The sequence below is a fragment of the Chelon labrosus genome, assembly GCF_963514085.1.
Source record: "Chelon labrosus genome assembly, chromosome: 4".
Classification (NCBI taxonomy): domain Eukaryota; kingdom Metazoa; phylum Chordata; class Actinopteri; order Mugiliformes; family Mugilidae; genus Chelon; species Chelon labrosus.
The window spans coordinates 5,787,645-5,815,618 of NC_140340.1; the positions used below are offsets into that span (position 1 = coordinate 5,787,645).

Below are 27,974 nucleotides of genomic sequence, written 5' to 3' on the forward strand. Positions count from 1 at the left end.
TTACTCCAATCCTAAATGCCTAAATGCACAATATGTCAACTGTAAGCTGCTTAAATAGTCGAATTAATTGTTAAGACCGACTAACAAATCCCATCAGACGCTCTGAACCGACTCCCACAGCCAAACAGATAAAACACCAACCGACCAGACTCACAGGAAAGACGTAGCTGGCTGAACTGAATGATGGTGTTTCTCAGGTTTACCACTGGATGGGGATCTCTCACTCTACTCTCTCATTCTCCAATCTTTAAGTGTCAAGTGAACTGTTCCCTAAAAGGACCAGAATAAGGAGGGATAAAAATGAAATGCATAAAGGCCATACCGCTTATTAAAGTGTGTAAAGTCTGTCTGAAGCTATTTTGAGTTAACTCCCGCTTTGGGAATGGTCTCAGACTGAAATTAGCCCCGAGGGATCTGTGTGGCATGGCTGGACCTGTCTGGATGGATTGACCCTCTCTTGTCCAGAAGTGCCTGAGAAGAGATCCCACTGCAATTGACCAGCTGTCCTCATCTGCCCAGAGGGACAAAAAAGACCCAGTGTGTGTAGCGTGTAGATTGTCTACTCTTGTCTTTTCTCTTTGGACGTCAGGCAGGATAGTACAGATGTCTCTGTGAAGCCTTTAAAACTTGTCTCTGCCTTTGATTAGATTTACAAAAAAAAAAAAGGAATCCACAATTGAACAACCTGAACCCACGCAGCCAAATGAAGACTTTGGGAAAAGTGCACGGTAGGACCGAACAACTTCTGGGATACAGAGTTTATAAAGTGAGTTCCTCTGGTGCATGACGCTAACATACGTTTGTCAGTTAACAACTTGGGCTCTTCTTAATGATCAAACAGAAACACAAAAGCTGAATTCATGTGAAATGTAAATTATGCGTGTTTAATATCAAGAAGACACCGAAAAGTAAGAATACTGAGTTCCTGATAAAGCATCTGTGTGCGTTTAGTTGTGTCAGTGGCTCAAATCTCTGCAGTGTAAAATAAATGCAAAGGATGAGTTCATCTGAGATCGATTCAGAATGAAAATGAGTGAATTTCGTCCATGATAATATAAACACCACAACCCTCCTCTCTACTGACCACATAATCTGAGGATTATTTTCATGTAATTTGTGATTTTTTTGTGAGCAACAAAGGTCAAAACTCTTTAGCCAGTCCGCTGACAAAACTCTGCCGCTGTTTTTTAATGACAGCGTTTCCGATTTTGTGAATGCACAAAGCAGAAACGCGCAGCCCAAATTTAAAAAAAAAACATGTAGAATTCTTCTCCACTACATCTCTACTACTGGATCCAGTAGACTTATTGGTATAAGCTGTGGAAGTGACCTGGCTTATTCCTTCGAAACCGATCTCTTTGACCCGAGGATTTGATGCTCTGCAGTCTCCCGTTCAGTTTAGTCCTCTCAGAGAAATTCCATAGATAAGATAAGGAAGCACTTAAAAAATAAGCAGGACAGAGGAGGGGAGATAGAGAGAGAGGGGGTGAAGCAGAGAGGGATACCCACTAAGTGGTATAATTAGCTCAGTCGCTTTTTTCTGTTTTGCTGTCCCCTATCTACTGCTGAATCTAAGACGTATAAATATACACCGATCAGGCGTAACATTATGACCACCTTCCTGATAGTCTGTAGGTCTCTCTAGTGTCTCCAAAACAGTTGTGACTCATCAGAGAGTGGACATGGGCCTTCTGAGGGTGTCCTGTGCTGTCTGGTAACAGGATGTATGATTTTTTATTTTTTTTTTAGTTGTTCCCAAAGTGTTTCTGTGTGTGTGTCTGTGTCAGGCTGCATCCTGCTGGAGATGTCTGCTGCCATCAAGGAGTGTCAGTGCTATGGGGTGGGCCAGATCCAAAAGTTTCCCAGCAGAACACTGAATTGTCACAAGATGATCAACGTTATTTACTTCTCCTGTCAGTGGTTTTAATGATGTGGCTGATCATGTACATCAGATAATAAGAATAAGAATAAGAGAACCTGTATTAGTCCCGCAATGGGGAAATTGCAATAGTGGGGGGAGGAAAAGGGGAAGAAAAACAAGAGGAGAAGGGGGGAGAAAAAAAAGCAGCTCCCAGACTACACTCCTCTGGGGGAGTACCGTGTGTGACCGGGAAAAAAAACCTCAGCAACATAAACACATATGCGCACACTTTACAACATAAGAACTCAAATACATGTTTTTATTTCTGTTTTAAAAAAACAACCATTATTATTTTTCTTCCTCTAGAGTCACTCACCCACGTATGTGTCTCGTTTCTAAGATTTCAGACACCGGCAGAGAGAAGCTGTTGTCAGAGGAGAACAATCAGGACGTCAGGACACAGGTGAAGTGGACCAGGAAGTCCAGTTTGGCTGCAGGAAGCAAAGGTAGCACACACTGCGTTGAATGAATCTGCTGGCACCTCTTATATAGTATCACCCAGAGCGGCGAGCTACGTGGCAGGCTCACCAGTGCACACATTACCATGTTCTAGTGATTAATTATTGACTAATAAGGATTGTGCATGCTTACATACACATCCGTAAACATATAGTAATCCAACATTGTGCAGAGATCAGTGCTGCTCCGCTCAGAGAGATCATCACTTGAGTTTTTAAAAGCTTAACATGACGACTAAGAGCTGTAATCTGTCCTCGATGGTCAGCCGATGATGTGAATGTCCATATAAAGTATGCATGTGTGAAACTACGTATGTGCATGTATAGTATATACATACATAGAAACAGTAGTTACAGACACATTTTTTTGTTTTTCTTCTTCTCTGACCATGTTTGGGGTTCGTATGAGTTTATGCATAAATCTCCCTGAATCACACACACACACACTGCCGGCTGCCACGAGCCTGGACAGCTGTGCTCAGGAGATCATCTTGTCATGAATACTTAATCTTGGCTTTGAGATTAAACCGGTCTGCTTCCATGCCCTGCCAGCTCGGTCTGCCGGGTGTGGGGCGTTTCCACGTGTTGGTTTTTCCACAGAAGAGGAAATGCTTTTAGTAGCTGTGATTACAGAGGGGAGGAGAACGCTGTCTAACGATTCAAGAAGGGGTTTGATTACCTGTTTTATCTGGTGACCTGCGAGTCAGAGCTGCTGTGATTGTTATTTACTGACAAACTGCTAGACAGCAGGATTAACATTATTGTTGTTTCACACTTCACTTCGGATTTTTTTGTCTTCACTAAACATACACAAAGTTGGCACACATCTGCAGCCAGCTGTGTGTTAATGGGACTTGTGACAGCATGCACAGCGTGTTAAAGGCCTGCACTTGTGTTGCACTTGCAGGTGTGAATAATTTAGCTCAGATGTGCAGAAGGAAAACAGCAGTGGCTCTGCAGCACAATGGAGATGTGAGCTTAATGCTAACTTCAGCATGCTAACAGATTTAGCTGGTTTTATGTTTTCCATTTTCTCATGTTGCATGTTCATAAGGATTGATTCATTTCTGTTTGTTTAGATTATTGGATAGATTTTTTTAACATTTAAACCTGTGTTCAACCAGTGTTGGTAAAGCAGGTTTGACAGGTTTGATCCTTTGAACACCTTCTGCTAATGTTGGTGAGTGCACATGGCTGAAGTAGAAACATTTTAAGTCACCGTTATCAGCATACCTGCCAACTTTTCAAAAAACCTTGGAGTGAGATTTTGTCGTGGGTGACCAAAATTATGCCGTGCATGCAGTCACACAAATTGGTGGCTCAGATATAAGATAATTGGAATTAATTTGATGTTGTACCCATGTTGTACCCTGCATTCTGGTGGTTTGGGAGGTCCAAAGCTGTTGATAGGAGCAGCCCACTGAAGATGGACAATATTGGTTACATTCTGTGAAGCAGACATAGCTGAAGGTCCACCCCCAGGACATTTTGGATTAAGTATGTGTGGTTTCCAGCATTCTAGTGGATTTTTGGGCGGTCTGCTAAAGATGTGCAATACCTGAACTTATTCTGATTCATGTTTGGCATCAAGACTTGTAGGTCTTAGTCTGTAGACTTGAGCCGAACATTCAACCAGAAAACTATCGGTGTGCCTAAATGACAATAAAGCCTTATTCATAGATCAGTGTTTAAGATTTGACCTAGGTAGGTTGATTGATATTTTGATTAAAATGGTATTAAACTAATTCTAAACTAAAACCTAACCTATGTTGTCAATAATTGTATTCTTAAGAGCACTTAATGCTTTATGTTCAGCCAAAAATGACACAAGATTAGTTAGGGAGGGACATTATTCTTCATTCAAAGTCTCCCACCACATGGTCCATCAGAGACAAATAAAGTGCAAAAAATAAAGTGCTTAAACAGTACAACTTTTTCAAGCAATAAAACGGATGAATGCATTACAAAAATAGCTAAAATGAGGCATAATCAGTATCAGATGCAGATCAGAAACTGGGTAAAGTCATTGTCTCTGATCTGTGTGCATGGTTATACTGGCCTAGTCTCAGCTCAGATTCTCTTCTTTATCAGACTTCTCAAAGTAGTTTCTGGTTTCTCCTGCTGTCTTGGCGGTCTCTGTATCTATTCTACTGTCTACTTCGGGGTGCAGGCATAGATAGTAAAGGGGTGCACTGCAGGTGTAGCGCAGCGCAAAGGTTCAGGGGCGCTCATCAGCGCCATCTACCGTCGTGGAGTTTAAAAAGGAACGGAAGAGTCTCGGACCAAGATCGGATTTTTTTTTTTTTTGCGTGAGAAATTGGATGTGTGGCGTGAGTGCGTGTGAAAACAGGCAAAACCGTGTGTCACACGGCGAAAGCGTGAGAGTATCAGTAAGGTAGAAAAGTACTTTGACCATTTACCATTTCTGAGATCTCCAAAGCTATTGCCATTCATCCTGATTCCAAAAGTTTCCAAAACATTTACACAAATGTTACCCTCATGATGCCAGAGAAATGAGAGCATTCACCAGCGTCTTTAGGATTCATCATCTGTGAAGACCCAGTCGACCACATCGCTGTATATACAAAACAACACGGCGGCTGGACTTGATTGAGGCTTCTTGAAGACGTACAAACACTCAGTGGATAATTGTGGTCCCGCTTTGATGCAGACGCAGTCAGAACAGTTGGAAACCTCAAACGAGTCAAGCTGCTTTGTTGCAACTTTGTTTTGTTTAGAGTTTTATACCAGAGTTTTATTTAATTTGTCCCCAAGGGGCAAATGTAAAAGGGTAAAAAAAACAGCTAAAAATAGACGTTGCTTATACTGTTATATTGTATTTATATCATTATTTTTATTCTTTCATTATCATCTTTCATTAATCTTCTGTAACCGCTTGTCCTCTGCAGGTCAGCAGTCTATGGCAGGGCAATTTTAATTTTAATTTTTACGCCTATTTCTTTTACTGTTTGTCTTCAGGAGTGATCATTATTGTTTTTTTTATTCATTCATTTATTTTGTATGTGCAATAGAGCTACTGTGACCAAGCAATTTCCCTTGTGGATGAATGAAGTCTATCTAAGTCTATCAATACACACAAAGAAGACACAAGAGCAGCACACACACACACACACACACACACAGTACAACATACAACATTTCCAAATAATTTATAAAGTACCTCAATTATAACATGCAAGTTATATTTAATTGTCAAAATGTATTAAGTGTGTATAGCTGTGCCTTTAAGTGGGTCAGTGTTCAGTGTGTATTGGGGTTGGGGTTTCAAATTATTGCTTTTTAAATAAAAAAAACAACCAAAGGCAAACACTAGGAAGCTGATGAGGAAGGAAGGTGTGAGTGAAGAAGGAAAGGGAGAGGGAACAGAAGGGGAGGGGGAGAGGAGTGAGAGGAGGGGCTGGGAAACAGATGCTGGCGCAGCAGTCCAGCATGTCCCCTGTCCTCCCCTCCCCTCATCACAGCCCCTCCCCTTCCCTGCCTCTCCGTCCCTCCCTCACTTACTTTTTGGTCCCTCTCATAATCTTTGCCCACTATCTCGCCGCGCAGAGAGGCTGGTGAGCCGGAGACGGGGGGTCGTCTCTCTCTAATGTTCCCGCTCGTTTGTCGTTCAAAGCCATGGGATAGCAACAGATTTGGAATATGACCGTGGAGCTCTCTGTACACTCTTTCCTGAGGGGATTACCGCAGGAATAGTGTGTGTGTGTGTGTGCGTGTGTGTGTGGGTCCAGCACTATGCTTGCTTCTGATGGTCTTGAGTCTAGCGGCAGATGTGTATCACCATGAGAGGGGGTCACCACCAACGAGGGTGTGGATGTCAACACCTGTTCAGAAAACTACTCAGAGAATGTGGCTGCTGTTTTGTCAGAGTCAGAGGTATGTACCTGCTCATTCTTGGGACTTTTACCTTTTCTTAGGATGTTATTTTTTATCATAATTTCCTACATTTACGACTGAGTCTAGGTCTCCATAGCTGTGATAGTAGGCAAGTAGCAGCATCTAGTACCAGAAAACTATGGAGAGAATCTTAGTAGGCTTCCCAACACATATGCACTTTATGATCAATGCAAAATTTAGGGGAAAAAAGGCTGAGATTAATATAACTTCCCTTCACTTCACCAATAGCTAAATATTAAAGCTGCTTTACAAAACCCGGCGTGAAGCCTCCAGAGCAAGCATGAAGGCGACGGCGGCAATAAAAACAGGAAGAGAGCTCGAGCTGAACCCAAATCATATGGAGGGACCCATCTGCTTAAATCAGGCTGGGTAGAGACAGAAAAAAAAACACAAAGAGAAGATAGCAGCAGGAGGAACGAGATAAACATACATCTGATTAAAGCGTACAACTGACACACAGCTGTTACCATGCTACATGCTAGACAGCAGTAAGACACAAATACATGAGTAGTAACAGAGAAGAAATTAGAGGACAGGCGCTTGGTGACAGAGAAAAAAAATTAGAGGATACGTGCTTGGTGCTAGAAAGAAAAGAGAAGAGGAACAAGGTAAACATGCATCCGACTAAAGCGTACAACAAGGGACACACAGCTGTTAACATGCTATACAGTACTAGAACACATGAGCATGAGTAGTAATAGAGAAGAACTTAGGTAAGAAATTAGAGGATAGGAGCTCAGTGCAAGAGAGAATAGAGTAGAGGACATATGCTCAGTGCATCATCCCCCAGCAGCCGAGGCCTATGGCTGTTACACACTTCATTGTTGGTGTCAGGCTACCTCACGGCAGTTGCAGCTGTTGGTCTGCTAAGTTTGTATGCGAGTGCCAGTGACGGTTGTGTAAAGTAAATGCAATGACACGTTCACACCAATCTAAAAATAATTTAGCTAAGCATCTTAATATTAAGTCTTTCTGCCGACTGGCTTTAGTGTTCAGATTGAGTGTGCATTGTATTATTTTGCTGATGATCTTTGAACTCTACAGTAGAGGTATAGAGCACATAAAAAGTTGTGGATTATTACTTTGGTGAATTAGATGAAGCTGTTGGAGTTCTGTTTGTGGATATTTACACCTAAAGACATTTGATTCAGTTCAGGCACAAAATCTCAGAGATAAGAGTCACATCTGGATTATAATATCTTACAAGAGTCATGGAAACACAGTGACTCACTGTCCCATTGTTTTTAAACTACAGAAACAAGATTCACGAAGCACATAACTGAACGATGAGAAATAAGTATTGCTTAAGTTAGTAACAAGTTTTCACCTCTTGCTTGACATCGTGACGTCTTTTCCAGTAGCCCTCCATAACTCACAGCAAACTTTCTCTGTAGTGCTTGTTTCCTGTAGCTTAAGGAAACCACGTTTTAGTTTGGAAGAAGATGCTAACATGCTTAGCTTAGACATTTAGTTTTAAACAAAGAGCTACGAGCAACCAAGGCTGACTTCAACATTCAAGATTCTTTATTTTCATTGTATTGAGCATACAACGAAAATTTAGGTGCACCGTCACTCAGTGAATAAAGATGCCCTAACCCTAACCCTAACACATTCACAGACACACATACTTTCATACAGACACACTATATATCCACTGTTCTTTACACACATATTGACATCTTATGCACTGCAGCCATTATTGCCTGTTAATGTCCAGAGTAAAGTGCTGTTCATGTGAATGTGTTGTTTTTTTTATCATAACACATCACTTCACATTTGCACTTGAAGACATCGCAAAGGCAACAGTCAGCTTAGCGCATACATTCTGCGTGAAAGGAAATAACTCTTCATAACAGCAGGTGGCAGTATACTCTATTTGTTATTCAAAAGCATAGACTGTAAATAAAGATGGACGACGGTGAAGCCAAAGCAAGTAGAGCTCCCCCTGGTGGCTGGCTGCAGTACAGGTCATATAAGCTCCGCCCCCTCCGTGTTAGCGGATGGGTCGTATTTAATAAGTTCCAAAGAGCTTTGATTGAGTATCTTCTGCCAGTAAAAGGTTTGAGTTCAGCTTCTTCATATTCTTCATCCCACAAGCAGTTAATTGAATTATATCATTAAATGATGTTCAGATAGTTGTTGTTTTCAAATGTTAAAGTGACAAACCTGCTTGACATCAGGTTTATTTAAAGGTTTATTTCTTATTATCACCAGTATGTAGTAGCCACTGTTTGTGTAGTTGCAGAAACCATTTGCATCTGGTTGATACCTTGTGTTTATTCATATTGAGTTATTTAATAGTAGCTGGATACGACACAGGCCCCTGAAAACAAACCTTTCACTACACCTGTCGCTCCAGTTTTGCAGGTCCATATTTGGTAGTAAGCCACGACAGAAACTAAAAAGATTTCTATTACTTTAAATACTATGAGATGATAGCATTAGCGTATTACAGTAAGACCTTTGTCTTTTGGATCCCGGTGCGGTGGGAGTCAGATATCAAGAAGCGTTTTTTGTCCGCTGTTCTGTGCAGGACGCGATTTCCCTAATACCGCTAGAGCTAAAGCAGCAGTAAACATGCACACACTCAAACGTGCACACGCTCACGCGCACACATGGGCCCATTATTGCCCTTTTACCTTTAAATCCCCCGTTGTTCCAGTTGTTCGCAGAGTGATTAAAGAGCGGTTCCTCTCCCCGAGCTGCACTGCCGGGACAGACCCCGCAAACACACATGTGAAAAGTGAAAATGAAAACGGCGCTTTGTTGTTTCCTCTCACCTCCGTTCACAGAGCTTAATAGAACATATCTGGCACTTTTCCTCTGGGTTACATTCTTTTTTACAAGGTGAGCTTATAGAAAGAAATCTTGGTCAAGAAAGAACCGGCTGTCTATTTTAAAGTCTCTCAGTGTCTTATTATGTACATTTTCGATTCTGAAGTTGCCGGAAAAAACACGATAGACGGCCTTTCCTTTAAATTCCATGTATTACATGCTCTTCCTCCTTCTTCATCATCCCGCGATCTCTCTCGCTGAGTTTTTCGTTCCATTGTACAAGAGCTATTTATAAAGACAGAGAAACACCTCCAGATAAAGTCTTGTGTTTGGGAAACATGCTCGGAAATTTACTTGAAATCCCGGCCAACAGTCTGACTGTGTCATCACACATCTATCGCCCTGGTTTAGGAGCTGCTCTGAGTAATAGTCCATTAGTACACCAGTATGTGTGAGGTCATCACTTCCAGTATGTGAAGAAGTAAACACAGTGACTAACAAGCACTAAAGTGTTTCTTTCCACAGATCACATACATATACAGTGGCCCACATATCAGCTCAGACATCTTGCACTTTTGTGTTTGGTGGTTGTTTGTTTTGCTGGAACACTGTCTCTGAGCCCCTTGGCTGCTTGATCTTCGTCTGATTTGCACTGAAGCGTGTGATCACACAATTACACGTGACGCGTCCCTGCGGAAAGAGAAACGATCTGCAGACACTGAAAACTCACTCATCTCTCAGGCAAGGCGCGTTTATTTGGAGCTCTTTTCGTGCTTTGATGCATGCATTGTAATCATTAAGTATGAAACACAGTTAACCTACATGTCTATATTAAAATGCACATTAAAGATTAAATAATAGAAGTAATTAAAAAATAAAATAAAATAAAAAAAATTTAGCAACAAAGTTGGGTTGATGCCAAGTTAGCTTAAAGATGATACAGACCTAAACAGCCTCTCTAGCTTTCTTCATTAAACATGCTGACCAAAGCTCACTAGTTAACACATACAACGATCAGCCACAACATTATGACCATTATGACAGGAGAAGTGACTAGCATTGTCCATCTTGTGACAATTCAGTGTTCTGCTGGGAAGCCTGAACTTTACTTCCCAAGATACAATGCACTCATATCTTCTTACTCCGAATCCAGACTAGACCATAACCAGATCTTCAGTAAGAGAAGAGGAGATGGAGTAGACCATGAGGATGTTTTGGAGATGATTACATAGCAGTGATAGCTGGCCAGTGGATAGCACATAGCTTTGACAACAGCATGTCGAGCCAGCGGTATGTTTAAGTGAATGACACCGGGAAGTACGGGGTGGTTGAAGGAGCTTTGTCATTTGCGAGGCAGTTATGGAACTGAAGTAAAAGCTGTCAGCTGCACAAGAAGCTGCAGCATTTATAAATAGAGAGCGGGCCCGTGTCCAAAGTGATCCCCTTTTAGACTTATCAACTACACTCCCGTCATGTTAGACATGCAAAAATGTAATTTACACCCTATGAATCATCCTCAATTTGCACCATCACTGACAGGTGTTAGGAAACTAATCATATTTACAGCAACAAAAGGAGAGGAAGCAGCATGCATGTCACATTTTTGTTTACAGACGGATCCTTAAATAAAACAGAGGGGTTATACAGATTGTATAATTCTGGATTAAAAAACACTCATCACCTTTAACGTGCCTCAAGGAAGATGACGTATTTATGTGTGTGTTTCTACTTTCATCTATATGTCACCCACCTGCATAGAAGTGAGTGGAAGTAGACGACACAATAGGTGCTGACATACGGTATAGTTTTGGTGGTACAGCGATGAACATGATGTCAATCGTAGACAGTAACCAGCTCCTTCGTGTGACACACAAATGAAGGCCTGACATGTAACATGCCCAAAGCTTTAATCATGCTTAGACTTGGCGTGTTGTCATGATGTTGAAGTGGCTCAATAATTCCTGCAGACCATTTACAGGGTTTAGTCGTTAACTGTCCCTCAATCATCTGGATTAAAAGAGAGAGAGAGTGAAGTAGGTCACGAATGAAACGCTCGCTCCATCGTGAACACGCAGGCTCTAATAAACTTTTCATTTCATGTCGTATAAATTAATCATTATGACTAAAATATGAAGCCAGGATTAAATTTTAAAACAAATTCAATCTGTGAATCAGTTCTTATTTACGACAGTCAGGCATAACATTATGACCACCTTCCTAATATTGTGTAGGTCTCCCTTGTGGTGACTCATCAGAGAATGGACATGGGCCTTCTGAGGGTGTCCTGTGGTGTCTGGGAACAAAATGTTGTTAGTGGGGGGCCTTTGAGGGGAGGGGCCTCTGTGGATCATCCCACAGATACTTGATCAGTTTGGGATCTAGTGAATTTGGAGGCCAGGTCAACAACCTTGTGCTGTTCTTCATGTTTTTTTTTTAGTTGTTCCTAAAGCGTTTTTGTGTGTGTGCCTGTGTCAGGCTGCATCCTGCTGGGGAGGGCTGCTGCCATCAAGGAGTGTCATTGCTATGGGGTGGGGGTACCTGGTCTGGTCTAGGTGGGTGCTACATGTCTAAGTAACATCCACATGAAAGTCAGGTCCGGAAGTTTCCCAGCAGAACATTGAATCTCAGACTTCAAAGCTACTCTAGGACTACACAGTCTGATCTGTTACCTTCAGACTGTGAAGTACAGTGTTGCCAGAGCTCGCTGCAACAGACAGGATTAGTGCTGCAGAGATTGACCTCTTACTAATGTTTTGGTCCCATTTACTGTCATCTTTTTTCTATCCGCTTGTGTGGTGTGTTTCTGAGCCACTTTGCCAAAAAAAGAAAAAGTGATAGAAAATATAAGAATGTTAGTTATCAGTCTTCTGTCCATAGCTAGTGCACGCGAGGATACACCCAGAGTGCGCGTGGTTGTGTGCAGTTCTGACACTCCCTATGGTCCGCATGGTGGTCCAGCTGTTGCTCCGTGGGAAAATGACACATTACATAATGGCTTCAAACAAACATGACAAGCCCGAGTCGCTCAGCTCGCCACTGACATGGATGTCATGGTGACCACTGCGCTCCATTAGGGCTCAGTTCTGAGAAAAGGCTGGTGTATTTGCAGAAAAAAAAAAACCTGCAGTAAGGTGTACGCACTCTTCAACAGATGGTGAGGTGGTTGATGGAAGTATTTCTACGTGGCCTGACCTTGATAGATTAAAGAAAACAAAGAGGCCAGATGGCTGACTAACATCCAGTGTGTGGGTATACTGTATGTTTTCATCTGTTAGAAACAAATAATTCTATTAGATTCTGTTTTGTGCTGTATGTGTTGTAGTTGTAGAGATACACCGATCAGGCATAACATTATGACCACTGACGTTAGAAGTAAATAACATTGACCATCTTGTGACAACTCAATGTTCTGCTGGGAAACTTCTGGACCTAGCATTCATTGGTGTGGATGTTACTTAGACATGTAGCACCCACCTAGACCAGACCAGGCACCCCCACCCCATAGCAATGACACTCCTTGATGGCAGCAGCCATCCCCAGCAGGATGCAGCCTGACACAGACACACACACAAAAACGCTTTAGGAACAACTAAAAAAAACATGAAGAACAGCACAAGGTGTTGACCTGGCCTCCAAATTGACTAGATCCAAAACTGATTAAGTATCTGTGGGATGATCCACGTAGGCCCCTCCCCGTCAAAGGCCCCCCACTAACAACACTGTGTTCCCAGACACCACAGGACACCCTCAGAAGGCCCATGTCCATTCTCTGATGAGTCACAACTGTTTTGGAGGCACAAGGGAGACCTACACAATATTAGGAAGGTGGTCATAATGTTATGCCTGGTCAGTGTATGTTCATAACCATATTCATACAAACACAAGTTTTTAAAAGCCTACACAAAGACCTCACCTGAAAACTACTGGACAGACTGTTTTTTATTTCAGGCATCATGTGACAACCTCTGGTTCTTCACGTCGCCTCGGGAGGAACCATAATAAGATTACTGGTCCCTCGTCTGTTCTCTCATTCATGACCAGAATGTTGCAGCTGTGTGCTTTGCATGAATGTTAGCATGCTAACACGCTAATGCAGGATGAATCTAGAATCTATAGGACGGCTGATAAACAACAGCATGTTAGCATTGTCACTGTCAGCATTAGGACTCAGATCATCATCATCACAACCTCACACAGCTGCCAGAGTGATTTTTATGTGTTGCAGATGTGCTGCTCTCATTTCTCCTTCTTCTTCTTCTTCTCTTTCAGTGCTCACATTTCACATCACTCTCAATTGTTATTTCCTCTACTTTCCTAAAATGGTAAATTATTTCCACCGTTCACCAGTTCATCCCTCCCTCCAGGGACCGCTGCACAGACACAGTCATCCACATCTAACCCATCCCTCCTCCGTTCTCTCCAAATCGTCCCGTTACATGAATTAGTTTGTGTTGCTCACTGCATAAGCGACAGACAAGGAATTTATTAACTACTCTTTTTTTTTTTAAAGTGTACATTGTTTTGTAGGATATACATCTTAATATCGGACCGACAGCTAAATGTATTAACTGAATATTTGTGTCATTTTGTATTTGCGGGACATTTGGCTCGTCCCTGCTAAAATGAAAGTTGAGCTGAAATGGAGCAGGAAGAAAAACACATCGTTTGGTATTTTACTGTCAATATGGTGTCTTGTTTAATGGCTGCATCAGACCGTTTTTGGCGAATGGCTGACCCAGATTTCCACTGGCTTCTTGAAAGCTTGTTATTATGATTACAGCTTACATAAATGTGCTGACAGGGAATAGTGGCTTCTGGGAATAGTCCAAAATGACAAAATGGGGCGCTCCTGAAAGACTCGATCAGCAAAAACGGAGCGAAACGTTAATTTAAACAGCGCGGCTGAGGTTTTAGGTGCCGGTTTCCATATAGTCGAGAGGTTTAAAGCTGGAAACAAGATCCAGCTGTGGTATAAACAGTTGTCATCTCCGGTACAGCTGAGTTGTAGGGTGAGGGTGGTTCAGTTCAGACTCAGAGGCAGACTTTACGTCACTTTATCCAAAATACCCAAATTCAAGTTGGGACAAATAAAAAAAAGCTTTAATCTCTTCAGATCGTATCTGAAAACGTGCGACGGGTGAAACATGAGTTGTAGCTGCGACACTTTGCATTCACCGCAGCAGGGATCACATTCACAGTCTCATACAAGTTCCACCAACTTAAAACTTGTCTTTTGTTAAGTGAAGGAGAAAAATGTTCATTCAGGGTCAAATATAAATGATAAAGTGCATGAAACTAACTTGCAGTAAAATAAATGACAGTTTCAAAATTAGCTACAACATAAAAACACTGTTTAATGCATTAAAAATAAATGCATTAACCATTAAAATGAATAATCTAATGATAAAAGACATAATAAACACTGACAGGAGTCATTGTGCTGCATTAAGAGAACCTTTTACTTTTAAAAGAATAAGAATTTGCTGAACCTGAATCTAGAGTGCTATGTTGCTTTATTTTAAGCTTTTCTTCAGGATTCATTTGAGCAGTTTTTTATCTTTGGTTTGGTACGTACAGTAGTTAAATTACAGGAGTAAAATTTCCAGTTAGGTCCAGTGTATATTTATTTTCCCTGTGAGAACGGAGTCATTTTTGTGTTTATAATGATTTAGAAGCAGCCTGTACAGTAGCTGCAGCTACTAAAGTTACAGTTCGGGCTCAACACAGGAAATTGAACAACATTTTTGTGCAGAAAAATGTCTGCAACATCTGACCTGAGAGGATATACCCCACAATTAGCTGCTGCGCTTAATCCCCAACCCTTTCCCCCCGTCTCTGTTTGTGTGCAGCAGAGTCGTACTCTGTGGCGGGCAGTGACGGCAGCATCGCCCCATCCGTGGGCCCTGTGCCCCACCAGCCCTCTGGCAGCTCCAGCCCCTGCTCCCACTCCTCATCCGGAGGACCACGGCACCCTGTCAGCGCCCTGAAGAAATGGCTCACCAATCCCGTCCGCAAGCTGAGCGCCGATGCCAGAAGCGGAGCGGGGAAAGTCGAGAAGCAGATGTGCAGGTCGGACGGGAGGCAGCCCCCAGTGCTCCTTTCCCCCAGCGAGGCTCAGCAAAGCCCTATGGAAGTGCACAATAACTACACCATCCTCCCCTCTGGAGACACGGTGAGACTTAAAGGAAGAAATACGAGCTTCATGTTCAATGCTGAGATAACACGTAATGATATGCTCGTTCCTAATGGTTAATATTTATTATTTTTTGTTTACAGGGGTGGAAAGATTCCCTGTTGAGTCCAGCAGCTCATTCCCCTTCACAACCGTCCTGTCAGGGATACTTAACTGACCTCCTGCAAGGAAGAGAGAGTCTAGTAATGTCTAATCTATCTAATACTTCTATTCATTATCAACACCAGATATTCATTCCTGATGCACAACATGGTTTCTTATACAAAGAAGCATCTTAGACGTCATCACTGGAAACGGTTTGCAAATCCAGCTGCCTTTTACAGTGGTTTAATCCTGGCAGTAACACACTTTTAAGATTCACTCATATCAATTAGAGGCCAAAAATAGATCAGGATTAAAGGTGGATTAAACGCCCACAGAGACACAGTGAGCGGACACAATAATGTTTCGTTTGCATACAGTGGATGTTTGTCAATCTCAGCTACAGATTGTGCCGCTGCCACAAACTGTACGAGTGGATTTACTACCAGGCTACAAAGACACGTCTGAGTCAACCTGAATGCTGCTGGATATTAACTTTACAGCATATTTAGCCTAGTGTGACAAATACTTGAACAAGATTCTATTTTTAAAGGCATTTTTTTGCCATATTGTTACACTGATCAGCCACAACATTATGACCACTGACAGGACAAGAAAAGTAAATAACATTGACCATCTTGGGACAACTCAGTGTTCTGCTGGGAAACTTTTGGACCTGGCATTCATTCATGTGGATGTTACTTAGACATGTAGCACCCACCTAGACCAGACCAGGCACCCCCACCCCATAGCAATGACACTCCTTGATGGCAGCAGCCATCCCCAGCAGGATGCAGCCTGATGCAGACACACACACAAAAACACTTTAGGAACAACTAAAAAACAAGAACATGAAGAACAGCACAAGGTGTTGACCTGGCCTCCAAATTCACTAGATCCCAAACTGATCAAGTATCTGTGGGATGATCCACAGAGGCCCCTCCCCTCAAAGGCCACAGGACACCCTCAGAAGGCCCATGTCCATTCTCTGATGAGTCACAACTGTTTTGGAGGCACAAGGGAGACCTACACAATATCAGGAAGGTGGTCACAATGTTATGCCTGATTGGTGTGGACTATTTAAATATTAACAACTGAACTTTACTTCCCAAGATACAATGGAAGTTGGGAAAACAAAATGGAATAATGTGAAATGACAGGTTGTATCGTGTGGTCGGTTTTCCTGATATTAACTTTATAGAGGAAGTTTAAGTCAAATTCACTCCCACCAGCAAAGTCTTGGTCCTCCCCCTCCTCAGTAGACCATTTTCTCATCATTGAACCCTTTAGTAATTCAGATCTCATAGCTAATAATAAATGACTGAACACAAACGATATAAAGTCACAACTCACACTCTAACCATGCACTAGAAGCAGACACACACACACACACACACACACACTCCTCTACATCCTGCTCAGTTCTGTTACCATTTGAAAGGGGCTTTTATTTGCACACACCAGCTGACTTCCACAAATTGTGCCGAATAAAAACGTTTTCTGCATATTTCATGAGTACGCTCTCTCACACACACACACACACACACACACACGTACAACTTCTTCTAGTAACCCTACACCGCACCGAGCAATCTTTGCAAGTGAGTGGCGTGGAATCTGTCCTGTGGGCTTTTGTAGACAGCATCTGGAAGTAATCAACTAGCCAAGTAGTCTTTTAACGTTCTGAATCGGGGTCAGGGCTTGGGGGGGCGGGGGGTGATGGGTGCAAGAAGCCAAAATTAGATGAAGAAGAAGAGGCCTGAGGATGTTGGACAGTCCTCCCAACGATGACAGACTCAAGTTTCAAAAGCGCCACAGAAGAGATAAGATAATTTTTTCAACGGTTTGAATAATCCCATCATTTTAGCTTGATAAATGACTGTCTTCATTTTCAGCCCTTAGTAGTTCAATGGTGCTTTTAGACACATATTTATATTCACTCCTAAACACTTTATTCAGACATATTTGGTATTTTTGTTATTGCTGAGTGTTAGATGTTGTTTGTTTAGTGTGATTTAGTAAGTTTTAAGGCTCTTGTGTAGCTCTGTGGGCATAGCCGGCGTAGGCTACGTACGTAGGTTACATAGGTGTGAGCCATTTGTACTTGTGCGCTCGTCGGTCTGGTTCGCTCTGTAACAACGCCTCCCAAACACTAGTCGGCGCTGTGTCTTTTTTGCCAGTCGGGTTCATTTTTGTTTCTACTTCCTGCTTCACTCTCAACAATGGCGACTGAAACTTTCGCAGGTCGTACAAATGTTTGTATCCCTGAACCTCCTCAGTTAACCTTTCCTCGATGTGTTCCATCTGTATTGATCCAAAACAATCAATTCGAAAATTGCAGAGATGTAGAAGCAGCTGTGGCGCTAGACTCTGCAAATGCCGCAGCTACGCCGTCATATAGACGCAGAAGTCTAAGCCGCCTATGACGCCGTAGCTGACGTGCACCTCCCCAGAAACGTAACTACGCGCAGACCACAAGAGGAGCTGTGATTGGTCTGCTTGGTAGTAGAGTGTTTCCGCTTTAGTATTTCCGTCTGCTTCTCCATCTCCCCAATTTTCAAATTGATTGATTTGGAGATAGAAACATCTGTATGACTCATCTTCGGCGAAAGTTTCAGTCGCCTTTGTTGAAAGTGAAGCAGGAAGTAGAAACAAAAATTAACCCGACTGGTAAACAAGACACAGCGCCGACTAGCGTTTGGGTGGCGTTGTTACAGAGTGCGTAGGTTACGGCGTCAATGTCCCGCAGTACTTTAAAAGAGCCTTTAGGGTCTGCGTAGGGTCTGCACTGTCGCCGTTGCTATAGCTACCTATTAGAGGTGCTAGTTGTTTGGAAAGAGCTTGGTTATCTGTTCCCAGTCTTTATGCTAAGCTATGCTAAGTGGATGTTACCACCAGCTACGTATTTTTTATTTTTTTTCTTAGCAATCTTTTAATTTTCATCAACTTTTTGCAAGAAAACAAATAAGAACAGAAGCGTTTTAGAGCATCAGCCGAGCGATAGGTTCTTCGTCCTTACATCCGCCCACTAGTGGATTAAAACCCAGAGAGAGGAGATGAAGGTTGAATCAGCCCCAGACTGTTTTCATAGGCAGGACGTCTGCCCTGTGAGGATGTAAGCAGTCAACTCAGTCAACCCAAGTTAAACAGAAAGTGCATATTTGTTGGTCTAATATGCACTGATTCCAACAGACGGATTAAGGGTCTGGTGCACAGCAGCAGAGGACAAAATGTGTTGAGACTACAGTATGTCAAGAGGATTACAGTCAAATTCACATTAGATTATACTGCTTTTAGGTGAGGACTGGGAATATATAACAACTCGCCGTGCCTCGGTCAGCTACCCTCCTCTCTGTTATATGACTTGACAAGCTGCTTATAATTAACCGTCCTCTCTGCCTCCTCAGCCCGCATAGTGGAAAAAAAAAAAGTACTTGTTGCTCTCAGGTTACTTAAAATTGCCCGACTGATGAGTTCCTCTCGGAAAAGTGCTGACTGGGTCGAGAGATGCTGCAGAAGAACCATAATTATTTGCATCAGATGATTTATTTAATTAAATACAATTACAGCAAATCTAAAAATACAGTTGGTTCCTAAAATCTAGTTACATAAAAGTACACCAGAATGTAATGACGCGTTCTGCAGATCAATGTCACTCATACTGATAGTGTCATATTATACATATGTATATATATGAGCATATACTGTATATTATGTTATTAGTTGTTAAAATGAATAGTCTTTATGTAGGTGCAGCTTGTCTTTTTGGCTTTTTTGTGCCTTTAATGGATAATTAAGACAGACAGATAGTAATGGGATGAGAAAAAGGGGATTACATGCACCACTGTGGTAAGAAGAATTAAATTAATTAATTTAAATTAAATTAATTTAAATTAAATACAAAGAGAAAATAATAAAATAAATTAATAAAATAAATTACTTTTTAAACATTTTTAAATTTATGATTTTTAGTTAAATTAATGAATTTAAATTAAATTAAATTAATACAAAGACAAAATGAGAAAAATAATAAAATAAAATTTTACGTTTTAAACATTAAGATTGTAAAAAAAGTAATTAAATTTTATGATTTTTAATTAAATTAATTAATTTAAATTAAATGAATACAAAGAGAAAATGAGAAAAATAATAAAATAACATTTTACGTTTTAAACATTAAATTAAATTTCATGATTTTACCCTTTTGGGCCTTTGTTAATTTCTCTTAATATTACCAATAAATGTAGTGGGGTAACAACTATCCAATATTTGCCTATGAATGAAATTAAGTGAAATAGATTTGTAAAGGTGCAAAAACGAATAAGGTATCTCAAAACGTGAGTGTGATAAAAAGTGTGATACTACCAGTTGCTTATCACCGCTCTGTTTGACATTCACACAGGCTCTGTCTCCTCTTACACAACATGCGGACGCTTATACCGAACGGTGTGTGTTGTGTCTTTTTAGAGCCAAAAATCCAGCATCAACACTCTCCAAGGAGACGACAGCTGCACGGTGACGGACGACTCGGCCAGCCAGTGGTCTGCTGCGGTGGACAGTGAAGAAGAGAGAAACATTGCCTTAGAGAAGAGCATGTAAGTGTTGAGCTCGACCTTAAAAGAGCAGTTCAGACATCTCAGAAATGCACTAATTGGGTCTCCAAGAGAGAGCTGATGAGAGGACTGAAACCACTCTCTGACTGTCTGCTCATCTTAGATCCTAAAACCTTTAGAAACGTCAGAGGTGACAAAATCTGACGCCTCACAGCAAGAAGGTTCTAAATTGGCCGTAGAGTGTGAATGGTTGTCTGTCTCTCTGTGTTAGCCCTGAGATAGACTGGAGACCTGTCCAGGGTGGACCCCACCTCTCCGCAGTCCCCCACGACTCTCCAGAGGACAAGCGGCTACACAAAATGAATGAATGAAATTAAATCCCCCCGTTTCATGTCTAAACTAAGCTAACTGTCTCCCAGCGTCATATGTAGCACACAGACATGAGAGTGGTATCAACCATCAGGTATACCTGCAGATTTCCAGAGACGTAAAACTATTCCCTCAGCATTTCTGGTTTTGTTTTGCCAAACTGCAAATGAATTATTCATTGTTTTGTTTGTCCTGTTTTGTAATATCCGTTCTTCTCTCTCAGATACGTTCTGACAGAGCTCATAGAGACGGAGAGGTTGTATGTTGAAGATCTTGGACTCATTGTGCAGGTACTCTATGTCTCATGTCAACAATTTAATGACATTTATTCATACGAGGAAATCAGCATCTCACAATGTGTGTGTTTGTATAGGGCTACATGTCCACGATGTCCAGTCAGGGGGTTCCTGAGGACATGAGAGGGAAGGACAGGATTGTGTTTGGAAACATCCACCAGATCTACGACTGGCATAAGGAGTGAGTCGGCAACTTAAAACCCCTCCTCTGTCTCTCAACAATCTTTTACACCAATCAGGCATAACATTATGACCACCTTCCTAATATTGTGTAGGTCCCCTCTTGTGCCTCCAAAACAGTTGTGACTCGTCAGAGAATGGACATGGACCTTCTGAGGGTGTCCTGTGGTGTCTGGTTACAGGATGTTGTTAGTGGGGGGGAGCTTTGAGGGGAGGGGCCTCTGTGGATCGTCCCACAGATACTTGATCAGTTTGGGATCTAGAGAATTTAGAGGCCAGGTCAACACCTTGTGCTGTTCTTCATGTTTTTTTTTAGTTGTTCCTAAAGCGTTTTTTTGTGTGTGTGTCTGTGCCAGGTACAAAAGTTTCCCAGCAGGACTTTGAATTGTCACAGAATAGTCAATGTTATTCACTTCTCCTGTCAGTGGTCATAATGTTGTGGCTGATCGGTGCGGAATTTACTCTAATTCTTGTTCCTGAGCTCCTCGTGTTTCGTGCTGGTTCACTATGTGTCACGTCCCCCTGCAGCTGTTTGTTTCCTGCCTCTCTGAGTGTGTGTTTTTTAATTCGTCTGTGATGACTGTTCCCACCTGACCTTCTCTGCTTCATGTGCCACAGTTATTTCCTGGGAGAGCTGGAGAAATGTGTGGGCGATCCGGACAGCCTGGCTGAGCTCTTCATCAAACATGTGAGTCTGAATGTCAGCGAGCAGCAAGTGTTAATGAGACGTTTCTTTTTTTTTTTTATCTCTGCGTGTTTGTCTCTTGTCTCACCCCCACCCTCCTCAATCTTAAGGCTTCGACGCGCCGTCGTGCAGATGTGTTTTTATTTCTGTAAATCAGTTTGTAGATCAGCAGGTGCAGCTGCGGGATAAAAGGTCTCGAACTGAAGGGCTCTCAAAACCGGAAATGGGTGTTAAAGATGCTCCGCGGGGACCAGGCTGTGTGTGAAAATGAACTGAGTCTGCGGCTCTCCGAGTTCTATGAAAACTCTTCACCCCGTCTTATTTAGCTGTTTTACTCTGGAAAAACATCTGGTGTCAAATTGAAAACAGATTTCCACGAACCAGCTGATAAGCGGGAAGACTTTTAAGAAGCCACTTGAGTCACTGTGTTTCTGTGTCATAAAACATCAAACCATAGATGGTGAAAACTCTGTGTCGTTACAGCGGGAATATTTTGATTTGATGCAACTTTTTCAGCTCCCAACCCGCTTCCATCATCGTAGTGTTGCATGGCTAATCAAGCCACAGGGAATTAAACCGCTCTTTTATTTAATGAAGCAAGTTTCCTTCTCAGATGTACAACTCAAAAACTCAGAAGGAACTGGTCCAGAGACAAACGTTCCTTCTCTGTCCGTCCAATCAATCTTTGCTCTCTGTCAACCTCACCAGGAGCGACGTCTTCACATGTACGTGGTTTACTGCCAGAACAAACCCAAGTCGGAGCACATTGTCTCCGAGTACATCGAGACCTACTTTGAGGTGAGAGCCCAGCTTTATCCTTTTGGAGTATGACTTGTTTTCTCTGAACCCTCGAAAGCAACGGGTCTTTTACTTTTGGTCTCTTGACAGGAGCTGAGGCAGCAGCTGGGTCACAGGCTGCAGCTCAATGATCTGCTCATCAAACCCGTTCAGAGGATCATGAAGTATCAGCTGCTGTTAAAGGTAGTTTTATTTATTCATTTTTTAATAAATGATTGTATTCCTGCCACTGGTATGTGTTCATGATTTGTTACATGTTTGATTCAGAAAGTGCAAAGCTTAACATTCGTTAATACACAGGATTAGATGTTACAATCCCTTGTGCCAAAATCCCAGGCAAAACACATTTAGAGGCCCTGTCCAGCTGAGAAACCCTAACAATCCTACAGTCATATAATGTGACGCTTAACCTACAATCTAAATAAGTAAATGCTGCTGGCTTGTATGGCCCGCTCAGCAGCAGACGCTAACTCAAACCTTGTGAAATATAAGCTAACCAAATGCTACTGGCTAGCTTAACCTACAATCTAAATAAACTAAGTAAATGCTGCTGGCTTGTAGGCCCACTCAGCAGCAGAGGATAATTCAAACACTGTGAAACATAAGCTAACCTAACGCTGCTGGCTTGTATGTCCCGCTCAGCAGCTAACCATAGCTACCAAGGAATATGAAGACATCAGGAACTTAGCCTAAACAAAACTGCAAAGCTTAATAAATTAACCTCTTAAATATTTTCTTATTTTCTTCTTCCTCTTCTTTCTTAAAACGATTCAAAATAATTTACAAAACACTGTCCCTAACCGCTCTCTCTTTCCCCATCCAGGACTTCCTGAAGCACTACAGCAAAGCTGGGAGGGATGTTGAGGAGCTTCAGGTATTAAGTACTTCTACAGCAGGGGTGTCCAACTCATTTTAATTCACGGGGGGCCACACACGGACCAGTTTGAGCTCAAACGGAGCTGGCCCAGAAACATAAAAGCATAATAATATGTCCACGACTCTTAGTGTGGACATGTTATATATTACTTTTCATTCTCCTTCTTCTCCTCTTTCAGCATCTCCTTCTTTTCATCCTCTTTTCTCTCTTCATTCATCTTCCTCCTCCTCCTTCTACACTTCCCTCTTCTTGTCCAGCTCCTCGTCCCCTTTCTCCGTCTTCTTTTTCTCCTCCTTTGTTTTTTTCTTTTTTGCAAATTCATCCCATGGGCCAGAGTTGACACCGCTGCTCTACAGAGTTTCTATTTGCACGCTGGAGAAAATAGTCCCACAGCAGCTATATACGGCTATTTACAGTCAGAGCTGCAAAAAAAGACCTCCTCATACATGTGAGGTGCTCTCTCTTGCACCAACTATTAGAAAGTTAGCAGAGGTAGCATGAGGAGTGACAAGGCTGGTATCTAACATAAGGATGTGACTGGAGTATTGAGTTTGTTAGTTTTTATATTTCAAGTGATCAGCTTTGTTTAGGAAAAGATGATAGTTTGGGTTGAAATAGACGTGTTCACAGCGTTAACCATGAGCAGATAGCAGTGTTAGCTAAGGACAGGCTCGGTGGCTATAGCATCTGTCATACTTTGACTTTGCTTTGCTGTTTGTCTTTGGTCGATCAGAAAGCAGTGGAGGTGATGTGTTTTGTGCCAAAACGCTGCAACGATATGATGAATGTGGGACGACTCCAGGGTTTTGAGGTACTGTTACTCATTTAGTTTTACTGGTTTCATAACAAATGAGACGCATATCCCCAGTTAACCTGTGTTCTTTGTTTCTGTGACTCACTCGCCGCCTCAGGGGAAAATCACAGCTCAGGGGAAGCTGCTCCAGCAGGATACCTTCTCTGTCAGCGAACAGGAAAGCGGCTTCCTGTCCAAAGCCAGGGAGCGGCGGGTCTTCCTGTTTGAGCAGCTGGTCATCTTTAGTGAGCCGATTGATAAGAAAAAAGGCTTCTCTCTGCCAGGGTACACTTTCAAAAACAGCATCAAGGTAAGAGTGAGACTGCATTTTAATATACCTTTGTTGTCATCGCCCCCCCACCCCTTTAATGTTTAACGTGAGCGCTCTGTCCTCTGCAGGTCAGCTGCTTGGGTGTGGAGGAACACTCTGAGGAGGATCCATGCTGTCTGGTCCTGACCTCCAGGGGGACCGACAGCAGCGTGACGCGCTTCATCATGCACGCATCATCTCCGGAAATACAGCAAGCCTGGCTCAATGACGTGGTCCAGATCCTAGAGACACAGAGGAACTTCCTTAATGGTATCAGGGCTTAGTTTTTCAATGAGGTTCAACAGCTTGGTGTGTGAGTAATGTGACATGTCTTCCTGTCCACTGCAGCCCTTCAGTCTCCTATAGAGTACCAACGCAGGGAAAGCAACTCAAACAGCCTGGGAAGGAACATGAAGTCTCCAGCTGTGCTGGCTTCTGGCCTCCGGCCTCACTCCTCAGCCTCCATGGAGAGACGTCAGCAGCCCTGCCTGCTGTCGTACAACACCTCCCTGCCCTCTCTGCATTCAGTCCTGCACAGCCCGGCCTCCAAGGCTGTACGTACAACAGTCACCGTCATATCTGTGTACAAGCACGCATCCCACTCACACCGCTTTGTTTCTCTCTCTGTTCAAAGGTTTCTAACCCTTGTGCTCCGACGCCTCAAGCCGCTCTCACACCGCTTTCTTCACACCAGCAGCTGAGACACGACTGTGGGACGTCCAGCTGTTTGCAGCCGTGCAGCCATCACGTCCTGCAGGTACAGCAGTCTTCTGTTACACATACAGGGAGGAGGAGGAGGAGGAGGAGGAGGAAGGTTGTCAGATGCTCAGTATTAACATCAGGCTTTAAGGATTTCATTCACCTTGGAGCATCTTTCAATGCACATCTTACACACCGTCATTAATGTCTGATATGTTCATGTGAAGCCTGTTCTGCTTTTGGTTCTTACAACACTGAACAAATGGTTTGAGGGAGACAGAGTCTTAATAAGTTTAGATAATAATGCTTCAGAGCTGAGACGTTACTAATGACATTTTTAAAATCCTGTTTTTATCAGGTTTGCATGAACCAAACCTTTAAACAGCAACTTAATAACTATTAATATTCCTGCTGACCTTTATTGGTTAAACTTCTCCCCTCGCTGCTGTCTTGTTTCTCTGGTTGTAAATGATTACAGAGATTTTAAATGGGTCACTTCAGATTTGTTGGAGCTGTTATCTGTTTGTTGTCATGATCACCGTCGATGAAGGGAAATGACTCTCTCTGGTTGCCTTTGTGAAATATCCTGTTTTTGTTTCTGTGTGGGTTTACAAACCTGTTCGCCCTAACCTGCCGCCCGTGTCACTCCGTCTTCCAGTTTATGGAAAACTCACTGACCTGCTGTTTTATCAGGCTTCCACCAACAGGAGGAAATGGTCCGATCACAGTTCTCTTATTCGTCGTGCTGATCTGGCCCGGTTCCACTAAGTTGTCCTCTCCGCTGCCTCTTTGTGTTTTCGGATCAGCAGCGCTTCCATTGTGCTTTGGATGCACAAGAGCACAGACGGGTTTCCTACGAGCTGAGACTGGTCTTGTTGTTTGGCCGTCCTCACACTTTTCTTGCTCCGTTTTTGTTATCAAACAGTTTCACAATATTAAATGTGTTACCAGTCACGTTCAAATAGGAGCATGAAGTTTCAATATTTTATGAGGTGCAAAAAAAAAAAAAAAGATATGTACCAAAAATATTCAGCCACAACATTATGACCACTGACAGGAGAAGTAAATAACATTGACCATCTTGTGACAATTCAGTGTTCTGCTGGGAAACTTTTAGTGTGGATGTTACTTAGACATGTAGCACCCACCTAGACCAGACCAGACACCCCCACCCCATAGCAATGACACTCCTTGATGGCAGCAGCCATCCCCAGCAGGATGCAGCCTGACACAGACACACACACAAAAACACTTTAGGAACAACTAAAAAAACATGAAGAACAGCACAAGGTGTTGACCTGGCCTCCAAATTCACTAGATCCCAAACTGATCAAGTATCTGTGGGATGATCCACAGAGGCCCCTCCCCTCAAAGGCCCCCCCACTAACACCATTGTGTTACCAGACACCACAGGACACCCTCAGAAGGCCCATGTCCATTCTCTGATGAGTCACAACTGTTTTGGAGATACAAGGTGGTCATAATGTTATGCCTGATACACATACAATCATTCAAATGACTATTAATTAAACGTTTAACCTTCGCAGCTTGTTTTGCTGCCTCCTACTGGTCAAAACAAGTAAAACAAACCAATTCCTGCAACATGTTTAACTTCTTTTTAACGTCATTATTTTCTTTTAACTTTTCAGACCTCAGACGAGAAACATAATAGAAACAAACATAATTTACTGATCTCTTTCTCTCAGGGTGTAACTTCAGGTTTCCAGACGATCACATTCAGTGACGCTGGGACTTATTCGCCACACAGAGGAAACAACCTGGACCAGCTCAAGGAGACGGAGCAGTGAGGATTCACCCCCGAGGAGTCTGAGAGCTCCGCCAGCGCCAGATTGTTTCACTCCTGTACAGAAGTCTTCACGTTACGTCTCAGATATCCATCCTTTATAATTATGGTGCAGGCTTGTTTGGAATTTGGTTGTTAAATAATTATAGTGGTTTGATTGTGTAAATTTGAATGTGCGTGCTTATGAACCTATTGTATAACTGCAGATGGACAGAGATGAGATGGAGCGTGTGGAAAATATGAAAGTTACCACTGAGACTGTGCTTCATGGTATAAATGTCTACGTTTCTTACTCTTTCCACTAAAAATTCCTTGATAGATATTTTTGTAACGCGTAATATTTTTCATAAGGGACCAAATTCCACTTTATTCCCCCAGCTGAGAACAGACATCTCAAATCCCAAGAGGCAAAAACTCAAACCACCGAACCCTTTAAAGCTCTGAGCGACTATAAGTTTCCACTTCCACCCCCGGGACCTGAATCCATACGACCTGTGTGTGTGTGTGTGTGTGTGTGTGTATCTGTGCGTTTTGTTTCTCCCACAGATTAACAAATAGCCGTGCTTTCCGTTTGCTGGGCTATTTTCACCCTGTCATTGTCAGTGTTATCTGGACCGAACACATTTGCAAACTCACACAAGGCCCGCGACATAATCAAGCAGAAAGAGGAAAAAGGGAACAAAGATTAAACCGAGGTGCTCATCTGTCATTGTCATCTTGAATGTAAATACTCGTGTGAGTGTGTGTGTGTGTGTGTGTGTGTGTGTGTGTGGGAGCATATCAATAAAAACCTGTGGTGTCCCGATGCACACGTAGAAATAAAGAGAAATTATGCCACTGTTTGGTCTGTTTTCCTTCATTTCAAGCCCAGGCCTCTGGCTCCAGTGCCACATGCAGCCTCTGCCCGGTTCGCCAGTTAATTAATCCATGCACGTTCCTGGTGTACTGTGTTATATTTATAAATAGACCCACAGAAACACAGTGAAAGTGGATTTCTTGGAGACTGCAGCCTCACTTTTGCAGGAAACCATGAGATCAACCTGCTTGACCACCAATATTCACCATTCACACTCACATGTACACCTACAGACAATTTTTTAACCTAACAAGCATGTCTTTGGACGGAGGGAGGAAGCTGGAGTACCTGGAGAGAACCCACACAGACACAGGGAGAACATGCAAACTCCACACAGAAAGGCCCAGTCGGCCCATGGTGGATTAGAACCCGGGACCTTCTTGCTGTGGGGCATCAGTGCTAACCACCGAT

The 27,974-nt window shown here is 42.5% G+C and overlaps 1 protein-coding gene across 1 annotated transcript; it reads left to right on the forward strand.

Moving 5' to 3' along the window:
- Positions 1 to 703: 703 nt before the first annotated feature.
- On the forward strand, positions 704 to 27,656 carry arhgef25b (Rho guanine nucleotide exchange factor (GEF) 25b; the record flags this gene model as incomplete). Its single annotated transcript, XM_084543287.1, has 17 exons — positions 704 to 766; positions 2,262 to 2,367; positions 14,919 to 15,241; positions 15,346 to 15,444; positions 19,811 to 19,938; positions 20,489 to 20,555; positions 20,639 to 20,742; positions 21,360 to 21,429; positions 22,135 to 22,224; positions 22,315 to 22,407; positions 23,048 to 23,098; positions 23,835 to 23,912; positions 24,013 to 24,204; positions 24,294 to 24,474; positions 24,553 to 24,758; positions 24,839 to 24,961; positions 26,610 to 27,656. The coding sequence occupies 17 exons, from the start codon at positions 704 to 706 to the stop codon at positions 26,709 to 26,711; spliced, it is 2,076 nt and encodes a 691-aa protein (XP_084399413.1). The 3' UTR covers positions 26,712 to 27,656.
- Between the last annotated feature and the right edge of the window lie 318 nt (positions 27,657 to 27,974).